At 42.8% G+C, this 20782-nt stretch overlaps 1 protein-coding gene across 1 annotated transcript in view; it reads left to right on the forward strand.

Moving 5' to 3' along the window:
• Positions 423–20782, forward strand: part of SLC28A2 (solute carrier family 28 member 2) — a 31067-nt gene continuing 10707 nt past the window's right edge. The window contains exons 1-15 of the mRNA XM_018054150.1: positions 423–473; positions 1774–1865; positions 2000–2088; positions 12034–12125; positions 13219–13402; positions 14884–15025; positions 15639–15752; positions 16092–16169; positions 16630–16710; positions 17254–17334; positions 18569–18694; positions 18777–18907; positions 19336–19504; positions 19687–19884; positions 20360–20441. Of these exons, the coding sequence (XP_017909639.1) occupies positions 1785–1865; positions 2000–2088; positions 12034–12125; positions 13219–13402; positions 14884–15025; positions 15639–15752; positions 16092–16169; positions 16630–16710; positions 17254–17334; positions 18569–18694; positions 18777–18907; positions 19336–19504; positions 19687–19884; positions 20360–20441 (1648 nt within the window). The 5' untranslated portion in view covers positions 423–473; positions 1774–1784. The remainder of the gene's footprint in view (positions 474–1773; positions 1866–1999; positions 2089–12033; positions 12126–13218; positions 13403–14883; positions 15026–15638; positions 15753–16091; positions 16170–16629; positions 16711–17253; positions 17335–18568; positions 18695–18776; positions 18908–19335; positions 19505–19686; positions 19885–20359; positions 20442–20782) is intronic.

Here is a 20782-nt window from a genome sequence, read left to right on the forward strand (position 1 = left end):
TGTCCTCATCACCCAGAGCCACGCAGCAAAAGACTTCCTAGCAGTCATTTGGAATCAAATCTTGTGCAGTCCTGTGTTCTGTTGTTTTCTAGGAACTGTCTTTCCAGTACCAAGTGATGATCCATTTTCTGAGAGCAGAGATCTTTCTCTTACTTGTCTTCTACTTATTTTTCTCCCCTGTGCCTAGTTCAATACTGGGCAGTGCTTTTACTGAAGTGCCTGTTAGGAATTCCTGCAGAATTCTTAGACCTGACCCTGCAAAACAGTCTTTAAAGCATATAAATATTTAACTTGAGAGTTGCACTCCTTCTCTACAGGCAAGGGCAAGCACAGCAAAGGAGGGCCCAAGGGCAAAATGAGCCAATCAGGAAATCACCCTCCCTCATTCCCAGCCCTGACTTCAGAGTCAGGGTGGCATGGAACTGAGTTCTTTCTGTCCTCTCTGAGGCACCAGAAGAAGTCTACAAACTGGAGTAAGTAATCATCTTGGGGGAGGGCAGGAGCCTGATTTGCCAGATTTTTTAATTGAGCCTACTGAGACCAAGTTCAAGTAGGTCTATATCTATGCAGGAAGGCCCTGATTTATAAAACAAAAGTTATCCATTTATGATGCTTAATGAAATTATATTTAAATGGTTGAAAGGATCACAGTAAAACAAAAACAAAACACAATTCCATAGGGAACGAAAATTTCTACAAAGTAAAAAAAATGTCTCAGATGAACCTGTATTATGACTTTGAATGTTTAGATAAAGGTTGCTTATAGTGAGCTCGAGTGCGTCTTTTGTTTCTTTTTCTTAAATGGATGATTCCAGTAAATGAGCTTGTACCTTTTTTTTTTTTTGACTGCGCAGGATCTTCACTGCTCTAAATAGGCTTTCTCTAGCTGTGGCCCGCAGGGGCTACTCTTCGTTGAAGTGCGTGGGCTTCTTGCTGCAGTGGCTTCTCTTGGAGCACAGGCTCTAGGCCCAAGGGCTTCAGTAGTTGTAGCTCTCAGGCTCTAGAGCAAGGGATCAGTTCTTGTGTCACACGAACTTAGCTGCTCTGCAACAAGTAGAATCTTCCCAAATCAGGGATCAAACCTGCATCCCCTGCATTAGCTGGCAGTTTCTCAACCAGGAGACCACCAGGGAAGTCCTGCTTTATTTCTTTATTCTCTCATTTTGTTTTGAAGCTTTCTTTATTAGGGATAATTAACACTCATCCTGATTATTCCATGTGTAGGTTTCTTTTCTCTCATGAAGAACTCTCTTAGATACTCCAGAAATGACTGTCATGCTGCATTATGGTCAGAAACTTGAAAGTCTGTTCATCTTGGTTTTCTCAGTAATGTGTTGTGGGCATGGTCTTCCCAGCCCTCTGCCTCCTTGTTTTCTTCTTAGTACAGCTCAGTGGGGCCTCCTGGAGGCTAACAGGAGTAGTTGCCCTCTCGCTCTTCCTCAAGGGAACTGAAGACGGTCCTTTTTAGTCCAGGTCCTGGAGCCCTTTGTGAGCCATTGATTCATGTTAATTCCTCTGCATTTCATTTCTCTTCTATGTTATTTCCCCTTCCTTAGCTATTGACAATAGAAAGTAGAAGTCTATATTTCATTGTTCATTATTTTAGAATTATGCTTCCAATCTTCTCGATTCTCAGTCCTTAAAGGAGTCAGCTAAATCTCTACTTATTTTTTGTTTTGTTTTTCCTGTGGATAACTGGCCCTAAAAGTTCTATCCAGTCTCACATTACAGAACAACTAATCTTCCACTCTTGGCTCTGAATCTGTCTTTCAGGAGAACAGGAGATGGAGAAAACAAATGGAAAAGAGGCCTTTGCTCTGACCACTGTGGAGACTGGCATAGAGAACCCAGGGCTGGAACTCACGGTAATTCACAAGTTTAGTTTCTGCACGTCTCTGTGGACTGACACATGGCCTCACATAGGGTATTTGGCTGCTCGCAATCCCTGTCACCCCTGACAGGGCCTTATGACTGACCTCAATTCTACGTCTGCTTACAGGAAGAAGGGATAAGTCCGGAGAGAAGCAAGAGGACTGAAGAACGAGGACACAGCCTTAGGGGTGGATTAGAACCTCCCACACAACTGAGGTACAGGTGTTCTAGCATTGATTCAGTTGGGGGCTAGGGTTGGCTAGTGTGGTCAGTGGATTTAGAAGAGGTCAGGCTTGCCCTGTTCTCAAGAGCTTGTGATCTTATTGTGGAAATAAGATTCATAGCCATCTGCCATTACCATGTGTACCTATCTATTTTTATGTAATTAATTATTAAATATACCTGGGCCATAAGTAATGAGTTCAGTAGTATCAGCACTGGTTGGACTGGCAACAAAAATAACAACAATGAGAATAACCACAACCAACAATTGTTGAGTATTTACTATTGTACAGAATGCTTTAGGTAATTAATTCATTTAATTTTCACAACAGGTGGATACTAATTTTCATCCCCTTTTTCAGTTAGAAAATTGAGGCTTATAATTTTTTAATTATTTATTTATTTTGGGCTGCACCACACAGCTTGGAGGATCTTAGTTCCATGACCAGGGATTGAACCCAGGACCTCAGCAGGGAAAGTGCTGAGTCCTAACCACTGGACCTGCAGGGAATTCCCACATAGAACTTTTTAAAAATAGCTCTTCTGAAATACTCAGATTTGGGGATGAAGAAAAAGAGAAATCAGAAATTTAAAAAAAAACAGAAGGAACTACCAAGAGAGATAATAAAATTTTAAAAATACAATCTCTGACGTCAAAAGAGAAAAAAGTGTCAATGATGAAGGTACAGTTAATCTACAGTGTTCTGTGTAATAGTCAAGGAAGGAGTAGGAACAGTCTTTGAATTTGGTCATGGTTGTAGTCGCAGAAGTAAAGTCCATAGAAGTTGTTGGGGTAAAATAGGTTAGATGGAAGCCATATTCCCTAGTGTGGAAAAGAGCCTGTATTTATTAAAAAAAAAAACACAGAAGCCATACATTGAGAAGCTTAGAAGAGGATATTGGATAGTTTCTAAAGGGAATATATGGATATATGTTTTCTTTATTCTCTTTATTTTTGGGAGTTAACTCAGTGACTTCATAGAGAAAGCAAGCTTCATTTTAAAAATTTCTTTTCTCCAGAATTTCACTTCTATATTCAAATGGATATATATCAGTTGATATACATCAGTGTGGACATTACTACTTTGTATTTTTGTTTTTCCACTTATTTTATGTATCACATTTTTATGAGTTGACAGTAAGCTTTCTATAATCAACCAGGAATTGAACCTGGGCACTCACCAGTGAAAGCATGGAGTCCTAACCCCTGGATCACCAGGGAACTCCCTGAATATTTTTCAGTGTTTCCATTTTATCTCCTTTGTTGGCTTATTAGGTATAACTCTTTGTTTTGCTATATTAGTGGTTGGTTTGGTCAACTTATCAAGTCTACCTTCAAGGGATATTATACCTCATCATGTATAGTATAAGAACTTTATAATAGTTTACTTCTGTTTGTCCCTTTCCAGCCTTTATATTACCATTGTTTCTTTATACATTTTGCTTCCATACACTATAAATTACATTTTGTTCGGTCACTCAGTTGTGTCCAACTCTTTGCAACTCCATGGACTGCAGCACGCCAGGCTTCCCCGTCCTTTCCCTGTCCTTCACCATCTCCCGGAGCCTGCTCAAGCTCATGTCCATCAAATCAGTGATGCTATCCAACCATTTCAACCTTTGTCATCCCCTTCTCCTGCTACCTTCTATCTTTCCTAGCATCAGAGTCTTTTCCAATGAGTTGGCTCTTTGCATCCAGTGGCCAAAGTATTGGAGCTTCAGCTTCAGCATCAGTCCTGCATACTATAATATTATTATTTTTGTTTAAACATTGTTATCTTCCTGTATGTTCTAACTTAAATATACCTGCACCTGCATGAATCCCTATCTTTTCCCCTCTTTTATCAGAAAGCTTACTCTCCCTGAGTCTGAAGCTAACCTCTTTACCTTTCTTCGTTTTTTATTTTGACTGCTTAGGCTCTTTGTTGCAGCACGTGGGCAGGGACTTCTCACTGTAGTGCATGGGCTTTTCTTGTTGCAGAAAATGGACTCTAGAGTATGTGGACTCAGTAGCTTTTTAGTTTTCTCAGCAGGGGTGGAACCCAAGTGCCCTGCATTGGAAGGGGGATTCTTAACCACTGGACCACCAGGGAAGCCCCTTACCCATCTTCTTAATCTCCTTATCCATCCTTCTCTATCCCCTTCTAAGGGCCCTGTTTTCTACTTCTTCAATTACTCCTTCCCCATTAGACCCTCCCCCAATCTATAAGTGTACTCAAATTTCTTTCCTCTTATAATAAAACAAACAAAACCCAAAATCAACCTTACCTCAAACTTGTGATATCATTTTCCTTCATGGCCAAGTTTCTTGGAAACGTGGGATTTCCTTGCTGTTTCCATTTTCTCACCTCTCCGTTCAGTGCAGCCCAGTGCAATCTAGTTTTCACCATCACTGCTCAGCTGAAATTCTCTTATTTAAGTGAGCAGTGAAAACTTACTTACCAAGTCCAGTGCATACACATTTTCACTGGTCATCTGTGCAGCATGACCCTTCTGATCCTTTCTTTCTGGAAACTCATTTATTGATTTTTTAAAAATATATTTATTTACTTAGCTGTGTTGGGTCTTAGTTATGGCAGACAGGATCTTTCATTGCAGTGTTCATGCCTCCATGGCATGGGGAATCTTAGTTCCCTGATCAGGGATGGAACTCTTATCCCCAGCATTGCAGGGCAAATTCTTAACCACTGGACCACCAAGGAAGTCCCCACTTACTGATTTTAATGGCACTATACCCTCCTCATTCTCCTGCCACTCTGGATGTTTCTTCTTGTCTGTTGTTTTGCAGAGCCTGTTTTTGTCTTTTCTTCTCATTCCTACACTTAATGTCTGGATACATAAAGCCACATCTGATGTCTGCATCTTTGTTCTAAGCTTCTGACCTATATATCTAACCACTTACCAAATATCTTCATCTAGGTGTGGTGTGTATACTTCATATTTAACATTAAAATGAAATTCCTCTCGGCATAGGTGTGACATTTTTCTACTAAGTCAGGCCCTGCCTGGGCTTTAGGCATACAAAGATAGATAAACTCACATTTCCTCCTCGGGTCTGTTCCTCCTCCTATCTCCTCTCTCTGGGTGCGTGTTAGTGTCCTGCCTGAGTCACTCCCCACGGGAACCTCATTCGTCATCCCAGTTTTTCTCCACTTGATGTTGATCCTCTTTCTCAAACAACTGCGCACTCACCTCCTGTGCACACACCTCCCCTGCACCCTCAGTTACTTCCTTACCGGCCCCAGCCTGTCACCCATCCCACTGCCTCCAGAGTGATCTGTCTCAGCTCAGTTCAGTAACTCAGTCATGTCCAACTCTCTGCAACCCCATGGATGGCAGCACCCCGGGCTTCCCTATCCATCACCGACTCCTGGAGCTTATTCAAGCTCATGTCCATCAAGTGGGTGATGCCATCCAACCATCTCATCCTCTGTCGTCCCCTTCTGCTTCCCACTTTTAATCTTTCCCAGCATCAGGGTCGTTTCAAACAAGTCAGTTCTTCGCATCAGGTAGCCAACGTGTTGGAGTTTCAGCTTCAGCATCAGTTCTTCCAATGAATATTCAGGACTGATTTCCTTTAGGATGGACTGTTTGGATCTCCTTGCAGTCCAAGAGACTTTTGAGAGTCTTCTCCAACACCACAGTTCAAAAGATTCAATTCTTCAGTGCTCAACTTTCCTTATAGTCCAACTCTCACATCCATACATGACTATTGAAAAAACCATGGCTTTGACTAGATGGACCTTTGTCAGCAGAGTAACATCTCTGCTTTTTAATATGCTGTCTAGGTTGGTTATCGGAGAAGGCAATGGTAACCCATTCCAGTACTCTTGCCTGGTAAATCCCATGGATGGAGGAGCCGGTAGGCTGCAGTCCATGGGGTCGCTAGGAGTTGGACACGACCGAGCAACTTCACTTTTACTTTTCACTTTCATGAACTGGAGAAGGAAATGGCAACCCACTCCAGTGTTCTTGCCTGGAGAATCCCAGGGACGGGGGAACCTGGTGGGCTGCCGTCTCTGGGGTCGCACGGAGTTGGACACGACTGAAGCAACTTAGCAGCAGCAGCAGGTTGGTCATAGCTTTTCTTCCAAGGAGCAAGCGTCTTTTAATTTCATGCCTGCAGTCACTATCTGCAGTGATTTTGGAGCCTCTCAAAATAAAGTCTGTCACTGTGTTCATTGTTTCCCCATCTATCTGCCATAAAGTGATGGGACCAATTGCCATGATCTTAGTTTTCTGAATGTTCAGTTTTAAGCCAGCTTTTTCACTCTCCTCTTTCACTTTCATCAAGAGGCTTCTCAGTTCCTCCTCGCTTTCTGCCATAAGGATGGTGTCATCTGCATATCTGAGGTTATTGATATTTGTTCTGACAATCTTGATTCCAGCTTGTGCTTCATCCAGGCTGGCATTTCGTATGATGTACTCTGCTAAGTCGCTTCAGTCGTGTCCGACTCTATGCAACCCCATAGACGGCAGCCCACCAGGCTCCCCCGTCCCTGGGATTCTCCAGGCAAGAACAGTGGAGTGGGTTGCCATTTCTTTCTCCAATGATGTACTCTGCATATAAATTTAAAAAGCAGGATGACAATATACAGCCTTGATGTACTCCTTTCCCTATTTGGAACCAGTCTGTTGTTCCGTATCTTCTTGACCTGCATACAGATTTCTCAGGAGGCAGGTCAGGTGGTCTGGTATTCCCATCTCTTTAAGAATATTCCACAGTTTGTTGTGATCCACACAGTCTAAGGCTTTGGCACAGTCAATAAAGCAGAAGTAGATGTTTTTCTGAAACTCTCTTGCTTTTTTGATGATCCAAAGGATGTTGGCAATTTTATCTCTGGTTCTTCTGCCTTTTGTAAATCCAGCTTGTACATCTGGAAGTTCTTGGTTCATGTACTGTTGAAGCCTCACTTAGAGAATTTTGAGCATTACTTTGCTAGCATGTGAGATGAGTGCAATTGTTTGGTAGTTTGAATATTCTTTGGCATTGCCTTTCTTTGGGATCGGAATGAAAACTGACCTTCCCCAGTCCTGTGGCCACTGCTGAGTTTTCTAAATTTGCTGGCATATTGACTGCATCACTTTCACAGCATCATCTTTTAGTATTTGAAATAGCTCAGCTGGAATTCCATCACCTCCATGAGCTTTGTTGGGTAGTGATGCTTCCTAAGGCCCACCTGACTTTGCATTCCAGGATGTCTGGCTCTAGGTGAGTGATCACACCATCGTGATTATCTGGGTCATGAAGATCTTTTCTGTATAGTTCTTCTATGTATTCTTGAGCCCTCTTTTAATATCTTCTGCTTCTGTTAGGTCCATACCATTTCTGTCCTTTATTGTGCCCATCTTTGCATGAAAAATGTCCCTTGATATCTCTTAATTTTCTTGAAGAGATCACTAGTCCTTCCCATTCTATTGTTTTCCTCTATTTCTTTGCATTGATCAGTAAGGAAGGCTTTCTTACGTCTCCTTGTTCTTCTTTGGAACTCTGCATTCAAATGGGTTTGTCTTTCCTTTTTTTCCCTTTGCCTTTCACTTCTCTTCTTTTCTCAGCCATTTGTAAGGCCTTCTCAGACAACTAATTTGCCTTTTTGCTTCGGTTTAGAAAATGTATATCTGCTGTTATTCTGCTGTGTATGCTCAGTTGTGTCTGATACTTTACGACCCCATGGACTGGAACCCGCCAGGCTCTTGTGTCCATGGGATTTCCCAGGCAAGAATACTGAAGTGGGTTGCCATTTCCTACTCCAAGGGATCTTCCCGACCCAGAGGATCGAACCTGCATCTCCTGCCTCTCCTGCATTCCAGGTGGATTCTTTACCACTGTGACAAAGAGGAAGCCTGCCTATGTTATTACCTTGCTTAAGTTCTTCAGTGGGTCTCTCCTTTGTACAAGACAAAATCTAAATGACCTGGCTTCTGTTTTCTTTACAAGCTTTCTTCCCACCATCCGTCCACATGCTCCCTGCTTCTCAGCAATAGTAAATCATACTGTTCTTTCAAAATGCTAGGCTCACTCAAGGATACTTTTCCTCCTCTTGAAGTACCCCAACCTTTTCTTCTGACTCCTTGCAACATCTCCCCTTGGCAAGCCCCTTCCCTTTTACCTTCGGATCAGTTCATCTGTCCTCTCCTTGTGAAAGCTTGTTTGACATTCACTGGCATGGTTGCCTGCTCCTTCTCCTCTACTCTCCTAGCAATTATAACTTTGGAATTCTGGAATGGTCCCTCCCTCCGGTATTCCAGTCTTACATGTCTAATTAGAAGTCACATGGGGTAATGGAAAGAGGTGGGTTTTAAATTCTAACTCTGCTAGCAGGCTGTTTCCTCGCTTATGAGCATAACATTAGCCTTGTGGTTTTGGGGGGTGGGTGATTGACAGATTCTTACAGTACCTGGTAAAAAGGGCTTACTAAATAGTATCTGGTTTTTCTTTCCTTCGGAGGCAGTTATTATTATTATTTTTTTAAGTAGTCCATATATGCTCACACTCACTCAGTCCCTTCCAATTCTGTTTTCATCTAGTCATTCTCCCGTAAATGGCTTTTTCGAACAGAACCAGTCACCTGTTTACTGCCATCTTATTTGCCGTGCGACCTGATTTTGCACGTCACTGAATGTCGTCAGCCTTGCCTCCTCCTTGATCATTTCCGCTTTTCGCTTTTCTTCCTAGCTGCCCATCTGCTCCTACTAAGCCTGTTGTTTCTTCTGGCTGCCCTATCAGAGTGACTGTTCTGACTTCCTGGGAGGATGGTGGTAAGCCTGACAGGGATGGGTGGGAATGGCAAGATAAATGGGTGGGTGTGAACTGCACAAGTTACTGGGAGGGAGGTATGGAAGGACATCTTGGGCGGACTAAGTTGCGTGTCAATGTAGGTCCTGCGTGGAGAACTTTAGGCAGCCCGTCCTTCCTGGGAACTCCTCCCCCGACCCCTCCAGGTTTCTTTTGTTTTTCTCATTAGAACCTGAGCATGAATTCAACCGCTGAATGAACCAGAGCTCCTTTGTCCTCAAATTCCTACTGAAATCATTAAAAGAAGGTGTAAATAGGGACAGCTTGTATAGCACAAGGTCTCTATGATGGGCATTAATCGTATGATAGAAACCTGGAGAAAGTTTTTCTAACAATGGAACTAAGGGGCTGGCCCACAAAGGCCACTGGGGAGAGAGTCATGACTCTCTCTAATGAGAGGGAGCCTTACTGGGAAGACTCCCTGCTTTTCAGAACCCCTGCTACCTCTAAATTGGAGGGATAAGACCTCTGGAAGGAAGAAATTAAGGCTAGGTAGAATAGCTGGTTGAAAATGCCACTAACTAGGTCCCTCTTGTTTTTCTGGACTGTTGGCATTGAATTTCTATTCTTAGTGTGAAGAAATCTGACTTTTTATTGTGCGTCAAGTAAAGATTTGGGTCCTGTGTGGAAAGAGAGTTCTTTTCCAAGGCAACACGTCCATCACAACTGAGCAGTGAAGCCCATCTGTGTTCTGATTTAAGTTCCCTTCTCACTCTACCCAGGCTGATGGTTCTCAGCACTGGTCATCCCCAGGCGCACAGAGTCTCTGCCTCCATTGTAGCTTTGCTGACCTCCATCTGAGAGACCTTTCTCTTGCCTTTGCTGGTAACTCCTATTTGGCTTTCCACTTTGGTTTGTTAATAGCCTTTTTGTTCTCAGTCACCATTCTCCCTTGGGCACTTTTGGTAACTGTTCTTGAACTCCTCTGCAACACTATCCAGCAGTCTTGCGCATCCAATTTTAAACCAGTTGTATGCACAACTTTGAATCTGGCAAAGTGGTACCCAGTACAGTTCTTCTTATGCTGTCATCAAATGGGGTATCTGGTTTTTGGTGAGTTCCAGTGTCCTCCTGTCAGTGGTTGTTCACACAATTTTGGTGTTCTCAAAGAAGATGAGTGCGTATCCTTCTACTCTGCCTTCTTGAACTCTTTCTTTTTCGCTATTATCAAATCGAAACTTTGGCCTCCTTGAAGAGATTCCGGTCACTTCTACCTGAACCCTTGCTCTTTACTCAGACCATCATTTCATACTGGGTGACCCATTTCCTTCCTTCTGGTTCTTACTTCAAGCTCGAGCAAGCAAGGATATGCCCAGCGCCTCTCTGTCAACAGTCAGATGAATTTTTTGAAGGGGAGTTTCCACATCTTGTAGAAAGGGTCACTGAGAAAAATGCATGAACACTTTTGCTGCTAGCCCTGACCTATGGTGCCCACTAATGCAGTGTTGAGCTAGCACTACCTAACATCCTTACCCTACTTTTTCTCACGCTGTCACCTGAGGCTGCAGGCAGTAAGCATGTGAATGAGAAGGTTATTATTAGTCCATGTCTGGAAAGCCTTCCATACACACACCTGAAGAATTTATCAGTGGGTACCGACATCACAGCAAGTTATGGACAGAGTATCAAGTGTCACCATCTATCAGACAGATTATTTTTCTCAATTCAGCTTCTGGATATAACACAGTTACTAACTCTCAAACTGAACCATTATATAAAGAGCTTGGCCACGTTAGCAAGATCGTGGGCCAAGCAAGATGCCAGGACCATGAATACCTGTGCACATACTTCTATCCACTGCTTCTCAGTTGGTTTAAAAAAGACTGAGATCTTATTTTCTCTTTTTCTTTGAAATGTCCCTTATGATTTTTTTTCAATCCTTATTTTTAAAAACAGAAGTTCAGCTCTAAATTGATGTTCTCGAATTAGATTTTTCATGGGTTTTCCAGAAATGAGTATTGTTCACTGATTTCTGGTAGTTCTTAGGAAATGATTGAATGTGGTCATACGGTGATGGCAAGGTATCCTCTTGGACTGATTAAGTCAGGAGGTGATAAGGAATATTTTCTCCTTTACCTATATCTGATAATATTCACTCTACTCAACTAACATAGTGTTGGACTCCTTGACGAAAGAAGAAAAAAGAAGAAAGAGAGAGGAGTGTGTTAGATAGGAGAGGCAGCCATAGAACATAGAAGTTTGTGAGCCAAGTCCTCAAGGCATTTGGAGTTAGTGGTTGGTCCCAGCCCTGGCTAAGCTGTTCTGTCTCAGCATGATGGCCAATTGAGACCTTCTTGCTGGACTCATCTTCTTTGGATCTTCTGAGAATTTGGAAATTAGCGCTTTATGCTCATATGATTCCAGTGTGCTGAGGACATTTAGGAATGGCAGAGACAGGTGAGCCTGGGGCTTAGGTTAAGAGCTCAGATTCTGAAGCCGCATTGCCTGAGTTTATGTTCTGTCTATGCTCCTTACAACCTCCACAACCTTGGGAAAGGTACTTCTCTGCTTTCCAGTTTCCACATCTGTAAAATGGGAATGATAATAGTAACCACTTCGAGAGTTCTTATTAGGAGTCAATGAGTTACTACTTTTAAACTTCTTAGAAAGAGTCCAGCATATAGAAAACACTATATAAAGGTTTGTTAAATTAAACTTGAGAAGACCTACTTGCCAGATGTCCCCTCTCAGGTCCTCTCAGCCAGGGATTCTTGGGGGTGGGATTCTTGGGGATGGTAGTGTTTTCCTTCTGGTCCGTCAGTTCATGTCTGATTGACTGTTCAGGGCTATGGATTTGTGTGGTTTTTATTTTCTCTCAGAATGATGGGCCCATTTCTGAATCTGGAAGCTGAGCAGTCCCTTGTCTCCAGAGAACAGAAAGGTCCAAGAGTGTCTTCCTGTTCCTCCCCCTCGACTAACGATATCAGGGATATTGTTAGTCCAGGCTGGTAGGAATGTCCTGAGCTGCTGCCCATTGGCAAGGTTGACCCAGCCTTTTTGGCATTGCTGGGACACTGCCTAACTTCCCCTGGATGAATTTCTTAAGAGAAAATTCTTCCTCAGGCTGGACCATCTAAATTCTGGGAATTGATGCAAACAGGATGTAGTAAATTTTGTTATCTTAACTTTTGGTTTCTCATCAGGAGGACCCTACAGCCTTTCACCAGGGCAAGAAGTTTCTGTAAAACACATGCTGGCTTGTTCAAGAAGATCCTGCTGAGCCTGCTGTGTTTGGGTAAGGTATTGAGAACCCGTGGAAGTGAGAGACACAGTCATTTCAGAAATATGACCTTCTGTCAAGACTACTCCTAGATGGAAAGAAGCTATTTATTCATAAGTTGATCTAAAAGGCTATACGATGTATAGCTCTTAACTACTTGTAGTGAACTGTAATGTATAGAGTTATACTTCTAGGAATATGTAAAATCTGTGAATAAGCTATTTTTCAAACTGTACTATTCAATAGACTTAAATATTTCTAAGAATCTAGGCTTGTCTCTATTGCAGTGTCTTGAGTAGATGAAGGGTGTGGTTCTTGTAGTTTATGAAAAAATCCTGTAGTATATGTTACTTATTTGCTGGTTTGCCAGTAAGACCAATGATATAAAATGTTTCTAAAGCATAGCAAACCTTTTGGGAATTCATTGGCAGTCCAGGGGTTAGGACCCAGCACTTTTACTGTTGGGGCCCCAGGTTTGATCTCTGGTGTGGGAACTAAGATCCTGCAAGCCATGAGACACAGCAAAAAAAACCCTGCCAACCAAATAAACAAACAAAACACATAGGAAACCTCTGTTTAAAATATGCTGTCAATGATGTATGGGGCTTTGACGTCAATATTAGAGGCAGCTGGGATGGTGAAAATAAAAATTATATTTTGGAGTGAGTCAGGGAGCCATAAAATGAGGACTTTCATGGCTGTACTTCCTAGCAATAGCCTGCTTCCATGCCTCTGCTCAAGAGGAAGGGTTAAAATGACTGGGGTTATAAAGTTTTGAGAAAAGATGATTTTTTTAAGTGTATAAAAGTAGGTGCTGACGAAGCCCATACCAAGGAATAGAAAGAGGATACCAGATAAAATAGGAATGAGATTTCATCAGGGACAAATTAAAATATGCAGCATTCAAACTAAGTTGGTTACTCCAAATCCCCCAAGAAAACAGCTAGCCATCTACCCTGGCGTTGGGAAGTGCAGCTCAGTCTGACAGGGCTGGTGGTGAGGTTGCTGGAGGGCTTTTCGTGCCTCACCCAGACATTCATGACTCAGTCTTCATTGGTTCCTAGGGTCTCTGCCTTGCTGATCCTTACTTTGTACTTTCTCTTTTTAGCTTACGCTGCCTACTTCCTGGCAGCTTGCATCTTGGATTTCCATAGAGCACTGGCCTTGTTCGTCCTCACCTGTTTGGTGCTTTTGGTCCTGGTTCACCGCTTTCTGAAAAGGCTCTTTGGTGAAAAATTGACGAGATGTCTCAAGCCCCTTGAAAACTCCCGCCTGAAGTTTTGGATGAAATGGTAAGATAATCTCAATATCTCTGGTCCCACAACTTGTGGGACCCAGATCCCACAATCCATTACCCTTTTACCCCTTTAAACCCCAATCCATTACCCTTTTCCTTCTTTCCTGGTTTCTGAGCTGTCTGAGAAAAGTTCTCCTATACTTTACAAAACCAAGGCTCAGAAAGCAAATAGCAGTGGGCCTCTGAGCACTGAACTTAGTCCAGTTTCTTAAAATCTCCTATCTTAATATTGCTTGCAGGTCAGGAGGGGTTACATTTCAGGAAAGGGTTTTAGTCTGTTTATTGTCAGGGCTGGTGTTGGAAATGAGAAAAACCTTATTCCTCTTCACAGAAGTAACCAAGGCAAAGCTGCATTAAACTGTCAAATTGATTTGGTGCTCATGTGTTTCTCCTTTAATTTCTGGATACTTTTTGTGCTCTTTTCCCCCTCTAGTCCTCCAGACTTCCTGCACCCACAGGTGTCTTATAATTCCCTAGAGTTTAGCACTGTTAGTGTATACTGAACCAAATGCTACAGCAGCCACAGCTCATCTAACTAACTATGGTATGCACGTGTCCTTTGATCACAGACCTGAGGTGAGAGAATGACTTTCAGACTCCCTGTATCTTCCTCTTTTCTGCCTTTTGTCCAATGGATGCACAGAAAATAGCTGTTCAGAATGTTTGCAACAGTGATCATTTGGAGAAACACCGCAGACTACAGCCTAAATTTTGGATTATGCATTTATTTGACACTGAAGAGATAGAGCTGAAGTACTTTCTTCACTAGCAGGATGGATTCTGGAAGCCAGATTTAACTCACTTTGAGTTCACAGAGAGAACAGCCCCAGTATTCAACCCTGACCTGTCCTCTATCCTGTTGTCATTGTTGTTCCCGCAGCATCTCAATGGACAGTGTGTGTGTGTTTTGGTTTTCTTTTCTTTTCACATGTGATTTGCCCTCTAATTCTTACTCCTTGAACTGAAATGACTCCAACAGTCAGACTTAAGGAGACTAGTTTGTGTACTGACTGTGCATGTTTGGTACATCAATGGACCATAAGGCCATAAGTCGTTGATTTGTGGCTTAGCCTTAGCCTTTATTCTGCCCCTTCAAGTGGTTGGAAACTGGGTGGAGATCCATAGGAGACTTTTCCTTCTTCTTTTGAAAATATTTTGGTTTTGCATTAGAGCAATCTTGAAGAATAAGTCTTTTTGTTACTGATATGATAGATTGAGGAAGTCATGAGATTTGTGTCCTCAGATTGGACTCTTTGACCTTCCATCTGTGAGTAAAAGAGTTGAGGGGAGGGGAGAGGTGGTAACTGGGAAACCACCAGATGAATGATCATAAGCCATGTCTCTGTGTCTAACCTATTGTGTTTATCCTTTTGATGAATTTATCCATTTGATGAATTTCTGTTTTTTAGAGGTTAAGTTGATTATTTCTTATTCATTCACTGAGTTGACAGCATTATCCTGAAATTCCCTCTCCAGGGTGTTGGCAGGAGTCTCCTTGATTGGCCTTATCCTATGGCTGGCTCTGGACACAGCCCAAAGGCCAGAGCAGCTGATCTCCTTTGCGGGAATCTGCATGTTCATCATCATCCTCTTTGCCTGCTCCAAACACCATAGTGCAGTGAGTTTGGGTTATGCAGGGGTGGGCATAGTAATACCTAGCCAAGGACCATGTGTTATTAATTACAAAGCACATGTGCCAAGTATTGATTACAAAGGCACAGAACTAAGTTCTTAACAATCTTTGGAATTTTCTCCTTTGATAATTTTGCTCTTAAGTTAAGGTTAAGGTTCTAAGAGGCCCTGGACCACTTATTTTCAAACTGAGTCTTGATATCAATTGTGTGGATGCAGGCCGGTGTTAGAGACAAAACAAAACAAAACAAAAAATAAAGAAGGAAAGAAAGAAAATAGAATACAGTAGAGAATCAACTAGTACTGCACATAGTAATATTAAAGTATTGGTTTATGATACTTTTATATGTATATGTGTGTGTGTCTGACTGTGTGAGATCTAACCTGTAGGTGTAAATTTAAAAAACATATATATGTATGTGGCTCTTTGTATATCACTGCCCTGTACCACATTCTCTCTACACCCATCTTACCCCAGATTTACTGTTAACATCCTAGATTGGTTCCAGAGTACATATACCCATGTTTAAAACACCAGCCAGGTAATTAACAAGTCTGATTTAGAACTCACATTGGAATACTGTTCTTTTTGGTCCCAGGTGTCCTGGAGGGCAGTGCTTTGGGGCCTAGGTCTTCAGTTCGTCTTTGGGATCTTGGTCATCAGAACGGATCCTGGATTTAATGCATTTCAGTGGCTGGGAGAACAGGTTCAGGTATGAGAAATCGAATGTGAGGGCACTGCTCTTTGCAAACTCTAGAGAAAGGAGATTGGGGGAAAACATGAGATCACACTGTGTCTTGTTAATGAGATCTGGTAGGAAAGGAGAGAGTACACGGGGGTACAGCTAAGCATAGGAATGAAGAGAACTGAACTGCTGAGTCCTCTGTCCTTCACTGAGTAACTCACAGGGACATAGCCTGGTTCCCATGCTGTTAAAGGGAGGCCAACTTCAGTAGCAGCAGTAGGTCCTAGTCATACATGAGGCTGATCTTATCTTCCTTGTGTCTTTCGTGACTTCACTCTTGTTATCTCTCTCTCCTTTTTCTTTTAGATTTTCCTCAGCTATACAGTGGCTGGCTCCAGTTTTGTTTTTGGGGATGTTCTGGTCAAAGATGTCTTCGCCTTTCAGGTCATGTCTGTTTCATGAGCAAGAAAGAGGGTCAGTGGTGGTGGGTGGGGGGTGGGAAGAGGGATAAAACAGATGATGAAGACGTATCTCCAAGAAATCAGACAGTTTGTATACCAATGACCCTAAGAAGAGGATTTGATCCCATCCATATAGGAAGCAGCGTCAATCTCTTGCCCTTTGTTCAGTGCCTTGCTGAAATTGGAATGAAATAGGGGTGGGAGAGGAAGGTTCAGAAAACATCTTCTTGTGGCTTAGTATTGATGGCATAATAGATTTCCAATACACTTAAAATTTATTCCTAAACTAGCTTGTGTTTAAATATCCACTGAGTATCTATACTGTATCAGCTGCACTTGGGATGAATGGAAGTTATCATCCCTGTGTACATGCCTGAAACACAGTTTGCTTATGGCATGTTCATTGTAGGATCTCACTGCCTGCCCCATCATTCTCATTACAGGCCTTACCCATCATCCTTTTCTTTGGATGTGTGATGTCCATCCTTTACTACCTGGGCCTTGTGCAGTGGGTTGTTCAGAAGGTGAGTCATTCTGCTCTGCAGCCAGGAGGTGGGCTTTTATCGTGTGATCTGTCAAGAGGCATGAAGATGATACTTACCCACTCCAGTGTTCTTGCCTGGAGAATCCCAGGGACGGCGGAGCCTGGTGGACTGCCGTCTATGGGGTCGCACAGAGTCGGACACGACTGAAGTGACTTAGCAGCAGTAGCAGCAGTAGCATTTCATATCTTGAGCGTTAGAACCAATGTGAAAATCACACTCTTTCAAGCGTGCCTGATATCAGATGGTCAGGACCAGGTGCTGGGCAGGCTGAGGGGCACAGCAGGGAGAAAAAAAATGGGCTGAGCTACCATTTCATACTGAGCTTAATTTATTTTTTCTGGAAGCAAAGAGCCCTGAGTTCTGGTCCAGGATCTGTTTGTAACTTGCTTTGTGGTCTCGGTCTTGTCACTCTTCTTCTCTTGGCCTTAATTTCATTACCAATGTTAATGGAGGAGGGGTTTTGCTGGATACACTCTGAAATTTCTGCTAATGTTGATGTTTTGGGTGTTTGCATCCCTTTAGATTGCTTGGTTTTTGCAAATCACCATGGGCACCACTGCCACAGAGACCCTGGCTGTGGCAGGAAACATCTTTGTGGGTATGGTAAGCATCCTGAGGACTTTTGATTTTTTCTCTGGGGAATAGAAAGTATGGCAGACAATGGGCTGAGAAATGTATGCTTTCCTTTTGAAAAGTCAGATAAATGAAGACTGGGGAGCCACTCATTCTGATGAAACAAAATTAAGAAGCTCAAAGGAAATGCAACTCATTGCTTTCACCCTTCATCTCTAATAATACTTATGTGATGCGTGTAATGGGGACATACTTAACCACAGATCTAACTTCTTACACAGGGATTTAGGGAAATGTCCTGGTCTAAATCATCCCCCTTCAGGGACTATGAAAGGTGTCTCCTCCATATTCTGGTTTCTTCCAGTGACCTTTGTTTTCCAAGGTCTCTAAGGAGCCTTGGTCAGGGCCAACACCAAAGCTCTTCCCCGTAATACTTTTTTGATACATTTGTCTCTATGGAGTAGGTGCTCAGTATTTGCTACTGACTGATCAACTTAACACTAGGGACAATGGCCTGTCAAACTGACAAGAAATTAGTACTGAAGTCTTTCTCTCCTAAAGTCCTAGGCTGATTACCTGTATTTGAAATGGTCTCAGAGTACTTCCATATATTTCTAGCATAGCATGCAACATTTTGCTGAAATTCTCCATGATCAATTTGATTTCCTCTGCTAGTCTATGAAGGCCTAAGAGTAGGAACTTTGCCTTGTTCATAAAATGCCCCTGTCATCTCCTATAACACTAGGCACATGGTTGTCATTCTTTAAATAGTTAATATTACCTATTTTACAATACTAGATATAGTTTGCATCGTTGGGCCTTCATAATTTCATATCATTTTCACAAATGTTATTTCTTTTGATTGTTTCATCAACGTTGGGCTTCATTCATGTAGCAGTTCATTTAATGAATAATTTTTAAGCAGTTAATAGTTATTAGTAAGTACACTGTACTCCATAAGGTCATCCATTAAGTATACAGTTTTAGACTGAGAACCTACAGAAGAAATATACCATTTCTCATCTATAGAATTCTAATTTTTAAGTAGATGAGACAAATACATATGAAAACACATAGAACAATGCCAGCCAGGATATAATTAGGTGCTACAGGGAATGAGCTAGACATTAGGAGAGCCTAAAAGCAGAGCTCAGAGTTTGAAGGGCACCCACACTGGAGGGATATGCGCCCAGGGCTAGGATGGGCACTCTGGGGTGGGAAACTGCACCCCTCTTGACTCTGACTCTCTCCATCTTGTTTTTAGACGGAGGCACCTCTGCTTATCCGTCCATACCTTGCAGACATGACGCTCTCTGAAATCCACGCAGTGATGACTGGAGGGTTTGCCACCATTTCAGGCACTGTGTTGGGAGCCTTCATATCCTTTGGGGTAAGCGTAGTCTGTTTGATCACTCCTGGGTGAGCCCAAGTCTGGGTTCTGTAGATGCTGACTCCTAAATCTGGCCTTACAGATTGATGCATCATCCTTGATTTCTGCCTCCGTGATGGCTGCCCCTTCTGCTCTTGCTTTGTCAAAGCTGGTATATCCGGAAGTGGAAGAGTCCAAGTTCAAGAATAAGGAGGGGGTAAAATTGCCCCGTGGGTGAGTTCAATGAAGCATATAATTTGGGAGAGGATGAAGTCACATGCAGAATCAAGAGTGGTGCTGTGGTTCAGGCTCCAAGTCTCCCGGAGAGGGAATAACATGATTCCATATCTCCTTGTGTCTACCTTTGCCTCTAGCTAATCATGTTGGTTTGTTTCTTTTGTTTAACTCTGCCATTTCCTCTGCCTTCTGCATGCCATTATCCTCTGTTCTTTGTGTCAGTACATTTTCATGGTGATTGAATTTGATACTGTGAAAATTAGTAATTTCCACAGAAAGGGTCACTAGGAACCCCCATCACCTCTTAAGCTGTTCTTGCACTCTCCTGTGCACTCCTGCACTCCTGGGGCACTGGGACATCTCTTTTCTGAGGGGCTGAGATTACTCTAGACACCATGTTCTTCCCTTATGCCCAATAACCACAGGAAGGAGAAGAATGTCCTGGAAGCTGCCAGCAATGGAGCCACAGATGCCGTAGGCCTTGCTACTAACGTAGCAGCCAACCTGATTGCCTTTTTGGCCGTGTTGGCCTTCATCAATGCTGCCCTCTCCTGGCTAGGGGAAATGGTAAACATACAGGGACTCACTTTTCAGGTAATGGATTCCATTTACCTGGGCAGTCCTTCTAGGGTGTATTTAAGAAGTCCTTGAATTGCACATGTCTTCTGACCCACAGTGAGCTAAGGGAGCATGGCAGGGAGAAGGGGCTAGGGGATTGAGTCAAGGTTCCAGAGAAGTCCTGGGCTCCTGATGTGAGATATCTTTCTCTCATCCAGGTCATCTGCTCCTATGTCTTAAGGCCCATGGTTTTCATGATGGGTGTCGAGTGGGCAGACTGTCCAATGGTGGCTGAGATGGTGGGGATGAAATTCTTCACGAATGAGTTTGTGGCCTATCAGCAACTGTCTCAGTACAAAAACAAGCGTCTCTCTGGAGTGGAGGAGTGGATCGAAGGCAAGAAGCAGTGGATTTCTGTAAGTGCCAGTCTGGAAAAGCATAAACAGTCTGTGGACAGATACAAAGTATTACCCAAAAGTTTGTCTCACACACACAGATCCCTCTCCAGGGTCCCAGGCCTGACCCTAGGAAGAGACAGAGTCAAAGCAGAGTCTGACCCAAAGCAAGAGAGTAACAGTGTGCTTAGCTTCTGTGCCTGAGCTGCCCTGAGGTCATTTCCCCTCCTCCCCACCCCACTCCACACTGACCCAGCTTCTCTCATAGATTTCATAGGCTCCGAAGACTTTGACAAGAACACTGGGCAAGAAACCAGGGTGGTTTTCATGTCATTATCCTTGTAATAACTCAGGGAGTGGTTATTTTCTGAGCATCCTTTCCACATTCCTTAGAGTGGTATGGACAAGATTGGGGGTTCTAAGTACTCTGGAACTTCTATCATGATTATACAACTGCACACATGGGACTGAGTTTATTTATTTTTGTTTTCCCTAGGTGAGAGCTGAAATCATTACAACGTTTTCACTCTGTGGATTTGCCAATCTTAGTTCCATAGGAATCACACTGGGAGGCTTGAGTAAGTTAATTCTTTTTCCCACCTACCCAATATGCCAGCCAGGTCCCAGCATCTATAGTAGGCAGCCCTGGTGCTTCAGTACAAGTTGAGCCCAGATAGAGAAGCTGATGTGAAATGGTCCTCTCCATTGGCAGTTAATTTGGAGTTCAGGTAATCATGCTACCTGGCTATGTGTGGAGCCAAGGCTGGGTTTAGAATCTCAACTTCTGTTATCTTTTTTCCTCCCTGTTGGAGGCCCAAGAAACCAATGTTATTTTTCTTTTTCCTATGAGGAACACTATAATGGTATTATTTTTATTTTGCCATTAAATGGACATAGTACATAAATAAGTAAAAGTATT

This window comes from Capra hircus, chromosome 10 (genome assembly GCF_001704415.2).
Source record: "Capra hircus breed San Clemente chromosome 10, ASM170441v1, whole genome shotgun sequence".
Lineage (NCBI taxonomy): Eukaryota > Metazoa > Chordata > Mammalia > Artiodactyla > Bovidae > Capra > Capra hircus.